Here is a 20,132-nt window from a genome sequence, read left to right on the forward strand (position 1 = left end):
ACACAAAATCAAGACAACTCCAACCCGAACTAGCAAATACATCTCTCTCTCTCTCTCTGTTTGCTATTTCTAAATCTGATCAAAGATTTGTAAAATTTATTTCTGTATCTTATACAGTCCTTATGTTCATGATTATAGCTCGTTAGATATTGTTCACATTCCCTCCACAAGGGACTGAGGCCTAATGTGAATAAACCATTTTCAGTCTTCAGTCTCTCTCTCTCTCTCTCTCTCTCTCTCTCTCTCTATATATATATATATATATATACACATACATAAATGTTTTAACATTCACAAGTCATGTCTTGTACAAGTTCCTGCACGAACGTGATATGTGCTCACAATCTATTTGCTTCAATCTCTTTATTGTTGTTGCTGCTTACTTTAGTAGTGTCAGTCATTTCTCTGATTGGGTTTTACAAACAACAAAATAAGACTTAATCGCTCAGAGTACTATCATAGAGAGACCCTCCCTCCCCTCACATACCTCGTGGCAGAGCAGGAACACGTCGTGCTTCATGCCCCGCACGTGAGGCCGGGTCCTGGTCTCCCCGTGGTCCCTCAGCTCCGGGTAGATGTGGCGCACCAGGCGGGCCACCTCGGGCCGCATACGGTGCTGCACCGAGAGCGTGGAGTGGTGCAGGCGGTTGTTGACCAGCCGCTCGAAGAGAGAGAGGTCCAGGTGGTAGTGGCGGCTCAGCTCGTACACTGTGGGGGAGGGGCGCAGCTGCTGGTGGTCGCCGATCAGGATCAGGTGCTGGCAGGCCTTGTGCAGGGTGGTCACCACGTGCGCCTCCAGCACCTGGGGGGGAAGGGTAAGAAGGAAGGGAGAACAGGAATCAGAACCAGGATAGGAATAACTTTTGTGTGTGTGTGTGTGTCTGATCTCTGTAAGAGATACGTAGTGTGGTGAACACCTGCGGATCAGAATCAGAACCAGAATCGGAATTATTTTCATGATCGCAGTGAAATAAAGTATGGTGAACAATGCAAGTCAGAAAAAAAAAAAACTTTTGTGATCTCAGTCAGTGTGGTCAACACCTGCGGATCAGAATAAATACCAGAATCATAACTTTTGTGATTTTTGTCAGAGAAATCGCATGTGATGAACACCTGTGGATCAGAACCAGGATCAGAATAATAACTTTTGTTATCTCTATAAAGAGAAATGAAGTGTGGTGAACACCTGTGGACCAGAACCAGGATCAGAATAATAACTTTTGTTATCTCTATAAAGAGAAATGAAGTGTGGTGAACACCTGTGGATCAGAACCAGGATCAGAATAATAACTTTTGTTATCTCTATAAAGAGAATGAGTGATCAGAACCAGGATCAGAATAATAACTTTTGTTATCTCTATAAAGAGAAATGAAGTGTGGTGAACATCTGTGGACCAGAACCAGGATCAGAATAACAACTTTTGTTATCTCTATAAAGAGAAATGAAGTGTGGTGAACACCTGTGGATCAGAACCAGGATCAGAATATTTGAATTTTGTATTTCTTTTTTATCACAACAGATTTCGCTGTGTGAAATTCGGGCTTGCGTCGCTATACTACAGCGCCACCCATTTTTTTGTATTTTTTCCTGTGTGCAGTTTTATTTATTTTTCTATCGAAGTGGATTATTCTTCAGAATTTTGCCAGGAACAACCCTTTAGTTGCTGTGGGTTCTTTTACGTGCGCTAAGTGCATGCTGCACACGGGACCTCTGTAACGTCTCATCCGAATGACTAGCGCCCAGACCACGACTCAAGGTCTAGTGGAGGGGGAGAAAATATCTGCAGCTGAGCCATGATTCGAACCAGTGCGCTCAGATTTTCTCGCTTCCTAGACGGACGCGTTACCTCTAAGCCATCACTCCACACTCCATAATAATGTTTGTTATCTCTATAAAGAGAACTGAAGTGTGGTGAACACCTGCAACCAGATTTGAAGTGTGGTGATGTCTTGTGTGATTTATGGTACAGACTTCACAAAGTAGAACAATGGTAACAAGTTTGCCATACAACATAATTATCTAATAAACACACACACAAACCAGATCAGAGCCATAGCAAAGCAAACCCAATAAAAACGTCATCTGTCCACAAACACACACAAACATACACACGCAAAGTGTGCACAATCACACACACACATACACAAACACACAAGAGTACACATGTACACACACACAAACACCCCCCATCAACCCATCCACACCACAAACCCATCTCACAAAAAAAAGCCCACCCTCAACCCCCAAAAGCACCCCCCCCTCCACCCCGGTCCCCACACCAGATCCAACCCCGAAAAAGCCCCTCCCCTACTATCCCCTAGCCCCCATCCCCACAACAAAAAAGCTCCACCACCCCTCACCCCCTCACCATCACACAACAACAAAAAAAGGAAAACAACAACCGAACAGGACCTCGGCAGCCTCCTCCAGAATGATGATGGGACAGGCCACGCCGGTGAGGACGCGGCGGTATCGGGCGGCGCCCGTGGTTGTCATGCCGACAATTGTGGCCTCCTGGAGGATGTCCTTGTCCTCCCCCATCCTCAGCTCGCGCAGCTCCTGGGCACCCCGGTTGAACTCGTCCGCCTGGGCCTTCACCGACTGCCTCAGCTTATCCTGGTGGGGCAGAGGGAGCATGGGGTTGGGGGGTCAGGGGGCAGGGGCGGGTGGGTTAGTAGCAGTAGCACGGTAGTAGCAATTATAGAAATGATAGTGTGATAGTTAGCCATATCTGACTTGTAGCAATAGCACAGTAGTAGCAATCATATAAATGACAGTGCGATAGTCAGTCGTGTCTGACTTGTGGCAGTAGCACAGTAGCAGCAATTATAGAAATGCTAGTGTGATAGTTAGCACAGTAGTAGCAGTTATAGAAATGATAGTGTGGTAGTCACTCAAGTCTGACTTGCAGAAGTAGTACAGTAGCAGCAATTACAGAAATGACAGTGTGATCATCAGTCATGTCTGACTAGTAGCAGTAGCACAGTAGTAGCAATTGTAGAAATGATAGTATGATAGTCAGTTGTGTCCGACTACGACTATCAGAACAGCAGAGGAGGCAACTACTGTCCCAACTATCCAGGCTAGAGTTTGATTATTGGGCACCTGGGCACCCCAGTTGAACTCGTCTGCCTGAGCCTTCACTGAATGCTTCTAATTATCCTTGGGGTAGAGGGAGCATGGGGAGGGGCGTACGCGGTGGGGGTTGGGGGTTAGTAGTAGTAGCACAGTAGTAGCACTCATAGAAATGATAGTGTGAAAGTCAGTAGTTGTATTGTATTGTATTGTATTGTATTGTACTGTATCATTCTTTTTTTGTCACAACAGATTTCTCTGCATGAAATTCAGGCTGCTCCCCCCAGGAAGAGCGTGTTGCTACACTGAGAACGCCACCCTTTTTTTCTTTTTTTCTGCCTGCAGTTTTATCTGTTTTCCCATCGAAGTGCATTTTTCAACAGAATTTTACCAGGGACAAATGTTTCGTTGCTGTGGTTTCTTTTACGTGCGCTAAGTGCATGCTGCACACGGGACCTCGGTTTATTGTCTCATCCAACTGACTAGCATCCAGACTGCCACTCAAGGTCCAGTGGAGGGAGAGAAAAAACCTGTTGGCCATCACTCCAGTCATGTCAACAGTAGTAATTGTAACAATAATAGCAGTCATTTCAACAGCAGTAGCAGCAGCAGCTAACAACAACTGTAACTGTAATAACAAAAACAGTTATTGTAACAGCAACAGCAGAACATCAGTAACTGTAATAGCAACAGCAACAGCAGAAGTAACAATAACAGCAACAGCACCAAAAGCAGTGTTTGTAACAGCAACAGTAGTAACCACAACAGCAGCAACAGTAGTAATTTTACCAGCAACTGCAGCAACATTAGTAACTGTAACAGCAACAAAAGCAACATAACAGCAACAGTAGTAACAGTAACAACAACAACAGTAACTGTGACAGCAATAGCAGAACCTGAAAAGCAACAAAAGTAAATGTAACCGCAACAACAGTCATTTCAACAGCAACAACAGTTAGAAACTGTTACAGCAACAGTAAGTAACTGTCACAGCAAAGGCAGTCATTTCAACACCAACAACAGTAAAAAAATTTTGACAACAACAGCAGTTAATTGTAACAACAACAACAGCAGCAGTAACTGTAAACAGCAATGACTGTGACGACACTCATTTACAGCAACAAGACCCCATGGTTTTGGTTTACGTTTGTGCTTCACTCACTCGCACGCTCACTGCCGGTTCTTGCACATATGTTCATGACAGTTTCAGTTTCTCAAGGAGGCATCATTGCGTTCGGACAAATCCATATAAGCTACAACAAATCAGCTAGGCAGGTGCCCGACAGAAGCATAACCCAATGCGCTTGTCAAGCCTTGAGTGCATGCTTATATATTTGTGTAAATAATAAAGTGGATTTCTTTTTACATAATTTTGACAGAGAACAACACTCTCGTTGCCACGGTTTCTTTTTCAGTGCACGAAGTGCATGCTGCACACAGGACCTCGGTTTATTGTCTCATCCGAAAGACTAGACTGCTCAGTTTGATTTTCCAGTCAAACTTGGAAGGACCAGAGCAGGAATTCGAACCCACACCCTCACAGACTCTCTGTGTTAGCAGCTGAGCGTCTTAACCATTCTGCCACCTTCCTCCTTAAGGAATGGCAGCAAACTATAGTCCAAATCAACAAATCATTGTCCAAATTAACAAAATTAATCATCAACAGATCATTGTCCAAATCAACAAATCATTATCCAAATAAAAAAATAATTATTCATAAAATGACGACAAAATCACTTGTCCCACCTGACAACCCCGCAGCCAGAAAAGGTACAGTCGGATCCTCTTCTCCACGCTCAGCTGGTGGCTCCAAAGGTTCACCACCTGCTTGGCCTCTGCCTCTGTCATGGGCGTGCAGGTCATCATCAAGTCCTTGATCTTTTTCACCAGCTTCCTCTGCTGGTACTTGGTCATGGAAAACCCCTCCTCGTCCACACCCAGGTTGGTGGTGGCAGCCAAGGTGCTAGTCATCGTTGTCGTCGACTGCACCCCAAGTTCTCTCATGGCCGACTGCACGTCTCGGCTGCGGAGGGGAGAATGTTTTGTGTATGGTGTTAAATGATGAATGTAACTAGTAATGATGATGATGATGATAACGATGATGATAAGAATAAGAACAACAACAACAGAATAATAACAATAAATATAACAACAACAAAAATAATAATCATCATCATAATCATAATAATGATGATGATGATACTACTACTACTACTACTATTACTACTACTACTAATAATAATGCTAACAATAAATGTTAGTTATATTGCACTTTTCACCAACAAGCAGAAAGCTAAAAGCTCATAACAGTGAGACAATAAAATGAGAACAGTACAGTAAAATATATTAAAACAATGTAAATGAAAATAAAAATGTATGAAATCAACAAAATCATGGATAAGAAATGCACATTAACATTGACATGCAATGCTTAACCAGACCTGATAAACAGTATAAAACAACATCTAGATAACTGGTGAGAACTGCATCACATATAACCCACACATGATCTAAGTTAAAAGTTGCGATCTACGATGAAGACATATAAAACCAACAAGATCTTAGAAAAGATTTAATATATACACGAAACAACATACTTAAACAAGATGATGAGTATGAATCAACACCCAAACAACTGGTAAGAAGTGCATTACATAAAACCCACTTGCGTAAACATTAACATAAAATGAAACAAAATAAAATGAAAATAAAGATACAGAAACAGAATTAGAAGAAAGAAAAATCCATTTATACAACACTCTTGGACATTACATTCTCCTTTCCCTGCCCCTCAAAACCCTGAGCATTGAATAACAGTTTAATCAAAGGTTAAAGGACCCATAGCCTTCTACAGCCATTGGGACAGTGAATTCATATCCGCTGTGTCAGAGCGTGGCACGGGCAGGTGCAGACCAATCCTCTCCTTCCGCCATGTGAATTTTGCCCGACCTAAGCCATGTACCCTTTCAAGAATTGATGGAGTGGGAAAAATCAGAGCAAACTGCCGTTCCCAAGGTATCAGTATCAGTATCAGTAGCTCAAGGAGGCGTCACTGCATTCGGTCAAATCCATATACGTTACAGTTCATCTAACATTGGATATTATGTTTATTGGCGATCAGTTTCATAAAAAAATGTATTCAAGGCTGGATTGTAAAATCTCTGCCTCTTTCTCTCTCTCTCTTTCTGTGTATAATTCTGTATCTCTCTCTCTCTCTCTCTCTCTCTCTCTCTTTCTCTGTCTCCAATGTTCTATTACAAGTATGATTTGTGTAACTGATCTGTGATTGCACCCTTCATTTCAAGGGGCCTTGGGATAATTTGAATAAAACATTTTGCATTTCTCGCATCCGTCTCTCTCTCTCCCTCCTTCTTTTCACCATCTCTCTCTTTCCCTCAACATTTGCGCTCTGATCATCAAACGTTATTGGATATCAATTGTTTGTTGGTTTGTCACACTACATCTACAATACAGGGATATATCTTAATCTGCTGTTTAACTCTTTCATAAGGTTTCTGTCTTGTACCATGACCAGGACGTTTCTTTCTCTCTGTGACATGCATTTAAATGACACACACACACGTACATATGCAAGTATGCACACATGCACATACACACACACATATATACACACAAAATACCTACATGCATTATAAAAGTATTCTGATATAAAACGGGCGCAATAGCCGAGTGGTTAAAGCGTTGGACTTTCAATCTGAGGGTCCTGGGTTCGAATCTCGGTAACAGCGCCTGGTAGATAAAGGGTGGAGATTTTTCTGATCTTTCAAGTCAACATATGCGCAGACCTGCCATTGCCTGAACCCCCTTAAAGTGTATACGCAAGCAGAAGAATACGCATGCTAAAGATCCTGTAATCCATGTCAGCGTCAGGTGGGTTATCGAAAAAAGAACATACCCAGAATGCATACCCCGAGTATGGCTGCCTACATGGTGGGGTAAAAACGGTCATACACGTAAAAGCCCACTCGTGTACATATGAGTGAACATGAAAGTTGCAGGCCATGAACAAAAGAAGAAGTATTCTGATATCTCTCTCTCTCTCTCTCTCATTCATATAAACAATCCTCTCCCTCTCTCACTCTTATTTTTTTTAATTTGCCATGGGCAACAGACCCGACCTGGACTTCTTCTTCCCAAAGTTGAAGAGGTCGTCATCGTCGTCGACATCCAGCTGACGTGAGTTCTGGATGACATCAGCCTCCTCTTCCACGTTCAGCTCTGCCGCTTCGTCTTCCTTGCTGACATCAGTCTCTTCTTCCAGCTGGTCCAGCAATCTCTGTGGTACACAAGACATGTAAGATGAACCTGCTATCTGTACACCATCACATACACACACATGCACATACACACACACACACGTGTGCGCATGCGCACACACACACACACACACACACACAGAGTAAAACACAAACATACAAACAAGCACAAACACTCTCACACTCAAACACATACAACATACACACACACACACACACACTCACACACACACACACACACAAGCATACACACATGCTAACACACACACACACACACACACACACACACTCAACACACACCACACACATACTCACACACACTCTCTCTCACACACACAAACACACACACACATACACAAAGACACACACACACACACATATATATATATATATATACAAAATACAAGCATACACACACATGCAAACAAACAAGCACACACACACACATAAACAAATAAGCACACATACCCATGCATGCAAACACACACACACACAAACACACACACACACACTAAACAGAACACAACGGGCTTTTACCTCCAAGTGAGCCGCATTCTGACAGAAGTCCTGCACTCCCAACCACGAGCGGATGAAATATTCAGATTGTCTCTGATGACAGAGCATCATCTCTCGTGTGATGGCCTGGAAGTGTTCTCGTTTGACGACAGTGCTTAGGACATGATCAGGAAGGATGTCCTTCTGGGCTTGAGCCAGAATTTGCTTGGTCTGGGGGGGATGTGTTGTGGAGCTCTGTGCCTTTCTCAGCCATTTCCTGGGGCAGACACACTTGGACGTTAGTTAGAGAGAGAGAGAGAGAAGGAGAGAGAGAGAGAGAAGGAGCACAGACAGAGAATAAGAATGGGGGTTGAGAGTGAATGGGAGAAGTCTCAAGTCTGAAGTTTGAATGGTTTATTGTTTAGGCCTTTCTACCTGTGACAATAGGGGTAAGGGGATGGGGAGACTTCTGTGTTAACATCCATTATAAAGAACAACATTGATGTGTGTAATAAAAGAGTATGGGAGGGAGAGAAGAGAGAGAGAGAGAGAGAGAGAGAGAGGGAGAGAGAGAGAGAAAATGAGAGAGAGAAAACGATAAAGAATAAGAGACACAGAATTGAATAAATTTTATTTTCTGAGGGTAATAGAGTAAGCAAAATAATGCTTTTTTCATGCAGCCCTTGAAGGGGAAACAGAAACAGAAACAAAGGGGGAATCATTATATCAGTACAGCATGCATATTATAGTCATGAATACATCAATGGTAATTTGACATTTACAACACTAAATTGAGGAGAATAAGAGGAGAGAGATATAAGGGGACAGATAGAGAAAGACAGAGTACAAAAAAAATGAAAATTGACATAGGTCAAGACAATGATCAATCAATGAATAAAACGAAATGATAAAAAATATATATAATAATTTTTTTTTAGAAATTAAAAAAAAAAAAAACACCAAAAAATTAGGCTACAATAAGCATGCACATGTTACAAAAAGCAGTAATAGAAATAATGCCATTTAAATAGTTGTGGGAGCACAAAAGAGTTTGAAAGAAAGAGACGGAGAGACACAGAGATAGATAAAGTGACAAAGACAGAGATGATGTTATATGTTATATAAGATTTATAAAGAAATATACATTACAAAAACATGTGTGAATGACAGAGGTAGACAGGGAGAGAGAGAGAGAAAGAGGGGGGATGAGAGACAGAGACAGAGACAGAGAGACAGACAGACAGAAAGAAGTACACATACACACACACCCTAACAGCTGATGCAATCGCTATTTTGTTCCCAGTACATACTGTATCCACTTTTTGTTCTTCTCATAAAAACAGCACTGTTGATGACTCTCCATATGAATAATAATCAGACCCTCTCTTCATCACCACCCACCACAGCCCCTTTTTTGCTGCTTTCTTTCTTATCAACATGACCTGGTTAACACTTCACTGTTTATCCACTTTTGAAGTTTTCCCATTCTGTCCATCCCACCGCAGCCCTCTCAACACTGTTGCTGCTTTCTTATCGACACTACCAAGCTAAAATAAAAAATTTAAAAAATTTTTTAAAAAGTTTACTCACATTCCCCAAATCATCTATGCACCCAACACAAGAATTCAAATCTGCATCAAATCATTCATTCATACAACCCTTGTTGTCACCTGTACAGCCGAAAGCGTGTTGTGCGAGGGAGGGTGGCCATTTGTCCTGGTGTGAACTGTGTCTCGTCGCAAGTTTTGTCCCCTTGGATGATCTGAGAGATAACTGTCTTTGGCTCTCCGTCTGCAACACCTAGCCAGGCTCGCACACAAAACTGAGCTAGCTGAGAATGGCGATCCCTCAAAGGCTGGGTGATGGCAGAAAACAGACGGCCCATGACAGCTCGCTGCAGGATGGCGTCTGGCAGAATGTCACGTTTGGCTTTCTCCAGCCATTTTCTGGACTCATCGGGGGATGTGATCGCATCTTGCTGAAGAAGTTTCTCCACTTTGTCCAGCCAAACCCTGCACACACACACACACACACACACACACACACACACATGAACAAACGCACACCCACACAACACAAACACACACACACACACACACACACACACATGTAAATCCAGACCCTAATGCCTTTGTTTTCCAGTAGAAAGCAGAATCAGGCTCTCAAATCTATCCTGTCCTATTATATGGCTCTGACATGTGCAGATGCTATGCCATAAGTTGGAAATGACCGTTAATTTATATACAAATCACTTACAAGCTTGAATCTCTTTTTAATCTAAAATCCTTTCAAAAGTTCAACAACACTTGTACAGGAAAAACTGTATTGTACTGCACTGCATAGCACTGTATAGCATTGTACTGTACTGTATTGTAATGTACTGCATTGTTTCGTACTGTACTGTACTTTACTATACTGTACTGCATTAAATAGATAACATTTTGTCACAACAGATTTTTCTGTGTGAAATTTGGACTGCTCATCATAGGAGAGCACATCATCACAGTGCAGTGCCACCCTTTTCTTTTTTTTTCTTTCTCTTTATTTTCTGTCATGCATCATCCTGATAACTTATCTTAAAACATCCCCATAGCACCATAAAGTATGCTTTGAATAACAAAAACAAGATAAATTAAAGGTAGATAGCAAGTGAACTTTGATTCCAAAATTTAGAAATTTGTCAAAGTAATGAATAATTATTAAAAACATCTTCTGAGGACAAACATGTGCTTAACGTTTGATGGAAACTGGTCAGTGAGTTTTTTGAAGAAACAACTGACTTGTTATTGGACACTGGACAAGTATCTGATACACATTAATTTCTTTTTATGAATATATGCTTGCATGCATGTGTGTGTGAATGTGTGTGTGTGTGTGTGTGTGCGTGTGTGTGTGTGTGTGTGTGTGTTTGTTTGTGTTAGCTGTGCAGAAGCGTAAGTGATGAGTTTGAAAAAGAGACGTACATAACCTGCACATCTTACCTGTACAGCTTGGCACGAACTGTGGGAGGCAAGGAGTGAACGTCTTTGGGATCAGTCATGATTTCCAGGCATGTGCCTTCCCCCTGAAGAATCTTTGACGTCACTTCCTTCGCCAGCGTGGGGTACGGATCCTCTTCGTCATCTACTTTCTGCATGATGGTGCTTTTGGACAACCATTCTGTCATGACCGAGAGTGGGTTCATGCTCACTGCATACAGGTCTTTCTTCATCAAGGAGTCGTATTGGCCTGGGAGCATGTAACCCTCCAAGGCTGATGCGCTCACAATCCCCTTGGTGGTGGCCTCCAGTGTGGAGGAGACCGAGTCAATGTCTGACTTGAGGGCGTTGAGTTTTCGCACACAGTCCCTGATGCTGTTGTGGACCGACCTGCTGACCTTCTTCTCCGACCTCATCTTCTGGCGGATGTTCTTCAAGTTGAAGTCTTCCAACTGGGGGGTTTTACAGCGGCTGCCCACACGCACAATCCCCTCCGGGCAGAAGCTGAGGATCCCTTCCAGGAACTGATCCAGGGCATGGTTAGTGTAGCAGACAACCAGAATGGGTCTCTGGCCCACAGAGGGGTCTGTCCACACGGCTCTGTTGTCCAGCAGGATGTTGGCCACCTTGAGGCCAACAAAGGTTTTGCCTGTGCCCGGGGGACCCTGTATGATGGCTAGCTCTTTGGACAGAGCTGTCTGCACCGCTTCCAGCTGGAAACAAATTTCCTTGTCACAATGTAAGGGTGGTGCCACACTGTAGCGATGCGCTCTCCCCATCAAGAGCAGCCTGAATTTCAGAGAAATCTATTGTGACAATGACTAATACAATAGGATACAATACTTTATAGATCTTTTTTCTTATTTTCCCTTCTTTCTTTCATTGAACGTCCATTTCTATTCACATCAAAGGAAAGAGTAATGAAAATGTTGATGCAAAATCGTGACTGCATGTACATGTGAGTAGGTACGAGAGAACACTGGGTGTGCCAAGCCAGGCTCTATTCCCTCAGCTAACTCTGCCAGAGGACTTTGTGCAAACAGATAGCTCAGAAGCGAATGATGCTGGAGACTTTCACGACGACAGCAATCTTGCTTCATATTCTTTTTTCTTTCTTTTTCTTTGAATTTCAGGTAGTGGGTTTATTATTACAAAAATTAAATCTACATCTTTTGAACTATAAACGGACTTTTATTCTCAAGAAGAATGTCAAGAAGATTTACATTATTGAGTTTAAATATGTAAGTTTCAGTTTCAAAGAGGTGTTATGGATTAATTCTTATATACTAAGCCACTTCAGCTAATTACAAAACAAAAGGGTGAGTGTGGGGGCCTGAGAGGGGTTGGGAGGTTGGGGGGGGGAGGGACAGATGCCTGATCTACGCATAGACCCCATATGCTAATCAGGCTCAGTCTGAGAGCTTAACAAATGCTGAGGCAAAAAAAGAAAAGCGATCAAAGTGCTCACAGACAAGTACACCCGAAAAGACAATACCACAAAAACACTAGCCCCAGTGAAACCCTGAGCGCATCATACCTGAGACTCGTTGAGTGTGGTTTGTTCAACAGGTGGCCATCTTAAAGTGTTGATGACAGAGACGGACGAGGCATTGTACCCACTGAAATCTTTGAGCAAAACTGTCAGGTCCATCGTGCGACCGGTAAGGAGGTACTTGGGTGGCTTGATCTTCTGTTTGCAGTCCACTAAATACCTGCCGATGTTTTGGAGCACATTGTTTGACACTCATCAACTCTGCGAAGGAAAGCGATATCATTCTGGAATAGCACTTGTGGCGTTCACTAAGCATACCATACAACACTAGATGAGCAAGATTGGTTTCAAACAATTATCAGGTTGCAGTGCTTCTGTCTTACATACCAGTGTGGAGGGAACTGCATCGTTTTCTTGAACCATTCATACCAGGGTAAAGGTTGCAGGGATCATTTATATCCCTTGCTTTGTCTGCTTTGATGACTTATCATTACAGAACTTATGCAAATATATATATGTGTGTGTGTGTGTATGTGTGTAGAAAAAAAAAACAAGTGGAAAATCTGAAAGAAATTGTTCATCAAGTTGTTGAGCTGTAACGGTGTTGTTGGGTTTTCCCTTGTCAGTGTTAAAAAGCAGCAGCAACAGCAACAGCAATCCTATTGGCAATATACTAGCACATGCAACAGCAGCAGTTGCAGATCATTTGCTTTGAAATTATTCTGTCATGCCCGAAAGCTTACATACATGCTTGAAAAAATATCTCAACCATGTTTTTGTTTCTCAGTGTATGTTATTTCTGTGATATTTGCTTTTTTGTTGTTGTTTTTTTTTTCAGGTTTGATGTGAGTTCTATGCACAAAACTTTCAACATTGATTCTCAATTTTTCTGTGTTCAGTTCTTAACCATTTCAAAGACTTGATGAATCATTTTCATGCACTTTTGTATTGCTTGGCAGCTCTACAGTAAATGTTGCAGCAAAATACATCCACCAGAACACTGAGATTTTCCTTTTTCTTCCAATACTAAACATGAATCATTCAAATCTTTTTTGGGTGTGTGATTGCTGATTGAAATGATAACTGCAGCATATATTTATTAAAACAGTTTGTCTTCGCATTACTTAAAAATGATCGGTAAAGGGCAGGAAGTACTGGAGATTCAATCTGAATCAAGACTGAAGTAACTTTATTTGCATGTCTGTTTGTGTCATCCTGCTGAAGTCACACTAGCATCTTTATCTGCATGTCTGTTTGTGTCATCCTGATGAAGTCACACTAGCATCTTTATTTGTCTGTTCGTGCATCATCCTGATGAAGTCACACTAGCATCTTTATTTGTCTGTTCGTGCATCATGCTGATGAAGTCACATTAGCATCTTTATTTGTCTGTTCATGCATCATGCTGATGAAGTCACACTAGCATCTTTATTTGTCTGTTCGTGCATCATCCTGATGAAGTCACACTAGCATCTTTATTTGTCTGTTCGTGCATCATCCTGATGAAGTCACACTAGCATCTTTATTTGTCTGTTCGTGCATCATGCTGATGAAGTCACACTAGCATCTTTATTTGTCTGTGCATCATGCTGATGAGGTCATACTAGCATCTTTATTTGTCTGTTCGTGCATCACTTTCAGTTTCAGTTTCAGTAGCTCAAGGAGGCGTCACTGCGTTCGGACAAATCCATATACGCTACACCACATCTGCCAAGCAGATGCCTGACCAGCAGCGTAACCCAACGCGCTTAGTCAGGCCTTGAGAAAAAAAAGGTGAATAAATAATAGATAAACTTACATAAATAAATAATATCAGCAGTACTGATATTTTCGTCCATCACAGATCAAAACTGCGTCTTATACATGCCATCGTGCATCATGCTGATGAAGTCACACTAGCATCTTTATTTGTCTGTTTGTGCATCATCCTGATGAAGTCACACTAGCATTCTGTTTGTGTCATCCTGATGAAATCACACTAATATCTTTATTTGTCTGTCTGTACGTCATCCTGAGGAAGCCAGACCTGAATACACTGTTGCTGAAAAGGATCTACCTGGACATTGGCAGGCAGCCTTGCATCTCACGGAGTCCTTCAAGCACATGTCGGTAGGCCTCAAAGTAAGCTGTGGTCTCTGCCATGGTGAAGACATCAGAGGATGACAGCTCCAGGACATGCTCCAGGCCACTCTCAAAGCGGACTTGAATGATACCCTGCGCATTGAAAGCTGCAGTAAATGCCCATGACCTCACCCCGCGCTGGCCGTTAGCAGAGCTTTTGTGCGTCGATCTCAATATGCACAGTATTACAAGCTTGATTGCCATTTAGAACATGAATACAATTTCAGAAAAAGTTGCTGATGTTGACTGCATGTGCCATTCATTCAAGTGTGCAGCCTTTTCTATTTAGGAGAAAAGCTATCATGACTGATGTCACCACTATGTCCAAATGATTAAAATGACATCAAAGTGTGCTTTTAATCCAGTGTGCTATGAAATTTTATCAAGAGAGTGTGAGTGACAGAGGACTCCAAAAGAAAGAGATTATTCTCCAATTTTTTTTATATGCCTGCATATTAAGAAGATGCACAAGAGTGCGGGAACTGGAAGAAAAGCAGAGACGTCTGGACGGAGTGCACTGCTGAATGCATGCAGAAAGATACTGCAGTGCAGAGTTAGCACTGCTGGTATGTCTAACATGGTAGCCCAATGCTCGCTACACCTTGGAAGTTTACAGGGATGTGGATCTGAAACAATGAGCTACTGGTGAGAAAACTAAATCCTAAAATCCTATCCCCAACAATCTCATCATCATTCTTCTTCTATCATTATTATCATAATTTGTAGTAGTAGCAGCAGCAGCAACAGCAGTAGCAGCAGTATTGTTGTTATTGTTCTCCTTCTTCTTCTTCTTTTTCTTTCTTCTTTTGTTACACAACCATTCAAAACCCTTGTATTACTGAAACTGGAAAATAGTACTTATTAACTTGAACCTTCTCCTATTTAGTGTGTATGAAAATACTTTGCAATGCCTGGTCATTATGAAATATCATCTGTTGAGAAAATATAGCCTTTATGGTATGGGGTAAAAAGTTGCGATGTTAGTTACCCATGTGTATGATTTGTCCTTTCAAACCTCCTAGTTTATAAAAATAAATAAATCAATCAATTAATACAAAATAACAAATAATTATCACCAGCCAATTAAAAAATCATATCCCCAACATTGGCATGCTCTGAGACCACCAGCCTTTGTCTTTGACCTTCCAACCAGCCATACAGGGTTATCTTCAATCAAGCATATACCATATTTGTTTCTTGTATTGTATTTGTATTGTATTTCTCTTTTTTGTTACAATAGATTTTCTCTGTGTGAAATTTGGGTTGCTCTCTCCCCAGGGAGAGCACGTCGCTACACTGAGAGCGCCACCCATTTTTAAAAAATTTTTTTCCTGCATGCAGTTTTATTTGTTCTTTCTATCGAAGTAGACTTTTCTACAGAATTTTGCCAGGAACAACCCTTTTGTTGCCGTGGGATCTTTTACGTGCGCTAAGTGCATGCTGCTCACGGGACCTCTGCTTTTCATCTCATCCGAATGACTGGTGTTCAGACCATAACTCAAGGTCTAGTGGAGGGGGATAAAATAATGGCGACTGTACCGTGATTCGAACCAGTGTGCTCAGATTCTCTTGCTTCCTAGGCGGACGCGTTACCTCTAGGCCATCATTCCACATACAAAATCTGGCATCTGAATGCATGAAAATAATAATCTATCCCAACATACAGATCAGTTAAGTGAAAATTCATTGGCACTCCTTCATCAAAGACTTTGACTTATCCACTTACTTTCAGGTTTAAGAAAGGATGTGTAGTGCATATCTATTGTTTTCAATCACATGCTTCCATAATCAGTTTATTCAGTGCATACCTCATTACCTGTGATTCGGTACTCAAGGAACACTATTATATTTATTTCTGATATATTTCTCACTATACAGCCACAATTTAAATTTCCACTACTCTTCCCAAAATTAAAAAAAAAAATCAAGCAGCAGACATGACAGATCAGACTGCAAGTAAAACAAGAAAGTCTACTTTCACTTTTAGTAAAGTCTTGTTTTTACTCCAAGCTCTTTCTGCAAATATGTAACTCAGCGAAATCATAAACACACAACACATCTCTCCTGTGAATTACATCCAAAGTCCTGAGCTAAAGTTTAAGAAATCTTTATTAAAAAAAGAAGTGGGGTGGGGGTGGGGGTGTGTGTGGGGGGGGGGGGGGGGAGAAGGAACATCCCCAGCTGCAGAAACTTCTTTAAGCTGAAATATCTACTTCTCCACCTTAGCCGTGACAGAAGGCAAGGTTTTAAGCCAAGAGCACCAACACTAAACAGAAACATCAACTAGGACAATGACAAGAACAAAAGCAATTATAGCAACAACAACAATAAAAAGAAGAAGAAGAAGAAGAAAACTACTACTACTACTACTACTAATAATAATAATAGTGTACAATGGGGTGCTTTTCGTTAAAGAAAAAGTCACAAATTACACGAATCACTCATAAACAACTCTCTTTTTCTCTCTTCCCCCCTCTCCCTCCCTCCCTCTTCCCCTTACCCTCCTCTCATTCCTCATACAGGAAAAGTGAGTCAGCAGGCATGGGGGGCATTGCTGTAGAAGTAACAAAACCGAGACTGCTTAAAGACAGGTTTTTGAAAAGATAAGTTGTTTTATTTTTTAGTGAAGAGTGAAAGGCTCTCTCTCACTTTCTCCAAGTCCTTGATATCTCGGTTGGTGACAATGGCAAAGAAGGTGCTGTCAAAATCATCCGTGGTCAGGCAGACAAGGGAGCCAAACAAGAAGCGTTTGGAGGACTGCCACCGGACTCTCTTCAGCTGAGGGGTCATCTCAAACTGCAGGCGATGCTCCAGGCTCTCTTTGCAGATCATGCTGATGATCTGCACTTTGGTGTACAGCCTGGAGCGTGAGCATGTGCAAGTTCCTTTATGTGTGATTGCATAATAAAACGGATAACTGCTTTAGGCTTCTTGGACACACACACACACACACACACACACACACACACAACTCCATATCAATGATATCATGAACAAACTCAAGTCATGACATCAGTCACCATTTACTGAAAGAAAATGCAGCGAAACACATTTGCCTAAATTGTCAGACAGACAGAAACAGCTTCAAACTGTGGGTATAACAGCGACATGCTTTCATTTTCATTCATTTTTTTCTTTTGTCATTTGTGTGTACTGTGTAATGCATGAACTGTATATAACATATAATACATAATGTAACCCTGTTTGAGTTATGCATTTGACAACCCTCCTGCTGGTCACGTCTGGTGAACCTACCAAATGCTGTGATGTGTAGCTTTCTCGTTGGTGATATATGTTTGAACACAATTTTGTGTTATCACCATATGTTGCTATGTGTGATCTGTATTGATTTTATGTGATATGTGTACACCACTACTTGCACTGCTACCACAACTACTACTGCCACAACCAGCACCACAGTATGGCTGCTTCTTCTACTACTTCTACTAATACTACTCCAATAACCACAACCACAATCAACACTACTGCTTCTACTACTAAATACACTACCAAACGATGTTGCTCTTAAACTAGTGAAGATTGTGGCCAATGTAGTTCTCTATAATATGCTGTGCATGTCTGGACATTAAAAAAAACAAAAAACAAACAAACAAAAAAACACAAGCAATTAACTGAGCAAGCAGTGAGCGAACCTGAGATCTGGGTTCTTGCTGAATGATTCCCCTTTGTTCTTGAGCTCCCTGAATTTCTTGATGCCCAAGCGAAGTGGTCTGATGTAGTCCTCCCTCAGCAGTCGGAACTGTACGTCCAAGTAGTGGTTCGCATCTCGGTATGCCCCCTCCTCTTTGTTAGCTCTGGTAACATGCGAACAGGTCAGTGGTGCATGAGAAATGTGATGTATCGGTTAAACTATCACAAGCAAAGGGAGATGATGATGATGATGATGATGATGTTAATAATAATGATAATAAACATAGTATAAAATAATGATAATAATAATATGTAACACACGATTATGATCCAAGGCATGAGTGCTGATGGAAATAACTATCAGAACAGGATCTTACACATTTTATCTGATGCTACTGATCTTGGGGATTCATTTCCTTTTGGGTTATTTTGATTTTTTTAAGTAAACAACTGAAAGCACTTTGTGTGTCCCAAATGCAATATTCCTGTCCTCCAAAGCATGACCCCACAACATATTGTTGGTAAAAGAAACAGAAAAAATATTTTCCTTATAAACAGTGCAAACAGAAGCCTCTATAAGACCAGTGAAGGCTCTTTTTTTTCTTTCTTTTTTTATCACACAGCCGAAGTCTTGAACATTTTCAATCATTTTCTGGGTGGAATGCTCTTACCAATGAGATTCTATCCAGAATTATCTTAATGCATGTCAGTCACTTTCACAAGATATGAACAAAACTCTGCTGCCCGACTTGTCCTCAGAAAGAAAAGATCTGAGCACATCACTTCTCTTTTGCAAAATCTCCACTGGCTCCCTGTCTCACACCGAATAAAGTACAAGATCAGCACTCTATGTTATAGATGTATTCACAAAACTGCCCCTTCCTATCTCTGCGGCTGCCTTCACCTCTACACTCCATCTCGCTCACTTCGATCGGCTTCGGATCCACTCTGTTCACGCATACCCAGATTCAAACACTCGACTGTCGGCTGCTGTTCTTTCTCTGTTTCTGGACCTTGCGATTGGAATGAACTTCCTCTTTCGCTTTGTCAAGTCTCCACACTCAGCTCTTTCAAGTCTGGCCTTAAAACCCACCTCTTCCCAAAATAGCCTCCCTTGCCTGCCCTTCCTTGTCTTTAGTTTCTACAGTTTTAGAGTTATGCATGTGTGTGAATGACTGGTGCGAAAGCGCTTTGATTTGTCTCTGCACAAGATTCAGCGCTATATAAATACCATTATTATTATTATTATTATGCTTGTCTTTAGAATGACAAAAGTGTATGGAGGTTCCATGAACTGACTGCAGTTAACACACACAAAAGAACATAAGGTAATTAACATGTCCATGACAACATTCTTTAGTAAAAGTCAGCTTTATCGAGTAAACAAATATCAACATGCAGACAAGGAGAACAAGAATAACTCAACAAGGGAGATGGTAGAGGGAGAGGGTAACACTGGACAAAGGTGACACTCTCTTCCTGTGGATTAAAAGACTGATTTTCACACACAAACTAGGATGCTATGAAAGATAATACAACACAACACAACAACATAGCATAGCATAGCATACCATACAATACAATAAATACAATCCTCACAACTTCTACCCAACACAAAATACCATACTCAACGCATTCCTTGCTAATTCCTACATCACAGCATTAAAATGCTCAACTGAGACACATTTTCTGAAAAGCTTATTATTTATGTGCATGGTTTTTTTTTTCCTGCTCTCGACAACATCTGTGTGTGCACATGGCTGACCTGAGAAAGAAGTTTTTGTTCCACTCCATGTCTTGCGGGCTTGGGAAGATGGAGAGCTGGGCAAAGTCATCAGGCGGGATGTCGTCATCGTCATTCGGGCCCTTCCTCTCCCTCCTTCTCTGCCCCGTTCCCCTCCCCTCCCCACCTGACTGGGGGCTGTTCATGCACCTCTGGCACTCCTGAAGGAGCTCCTTGAGGCCTTGAGGGGAAGATCACCATCATCATCATCATCATCGTATTGGTCATCTTAGTCTTCATCATCATCATCATTAACTTT

At 41.6% G+C, this 20,132-nt stretch overlaps 1 protein-coding gene across 3 annotated transcripts in view; it reads right to left on the minus strand.

Annotated features, from left to right (window-relative positions):
- Positions 1–20,132, minus strand: part of LOC143285426 (NFX1-type zinc finger-containing protein 1-like) — an 83,813-nt gene that overhangs the window by 33,768 nt on the left and 29,913 nt on the right. For all 3 annotated transcript variants that reach the window (XM_076592686.1, XM_076592687.1, XM_076592685.1), the window contains exons 4-15: positions 19,856–20,054; positions 18,093–18,254; positions 17,089–17,299; positions 14,375–14,532; positions 12,364–12,538; positions 10,830–11,539; positions 9,519–9,860; positions 7,891–8,125; positions 7,216–7,373; positions 4,823–5,099; positions 2,414–2,617; positions 488–802 (exon numbers count right to left, since the gene is read on the minus strand). In XM_076592686.1, the coding sequence (XP_076448801.1) occupies positions 488–802; positions 2,414–2,617; positions 4,823–5,099; positions 7,216–7,373; positions 7,891–8,125; positions 9,519–9,860; positions 10,830–11,539; positions 12,364–12,538; positions 14,375–14,532; positions 17,089–17,299; positions 18,093–18,254; positions 19,856–20,054 (3,146 nt within the window). The remainder of the gene's footprint in view (positions 1–487; positions 803–2,413; positions 2,618–4,822; positions 5,100–7,215; positions 7,374–7,890; positions 8,126–9,518; positions 9,861–10,829; positions 11,540–12,363; positions 12,539–14,374; positions 14,533–17,088; positions 17,300–18,092; positions 18,255–19,855; positions 20,055–20,132) is intronic.

Source organism: Babylonia areolata, chromosome 9, assembly GCF_041734735.1.
Source record: "Babylonia areolata isolate BAREFJ2019XMU chromosome 9, ASM4173473v1, whole genome shotgun sequence".
In the NCBI taxonomy this organism is placed as follows: Eukaryota; Metazoa; Mollusca; class Gastropoda; order Neogastropoda; family Buccinidae; genus Babylonia; species Babylonia areolata.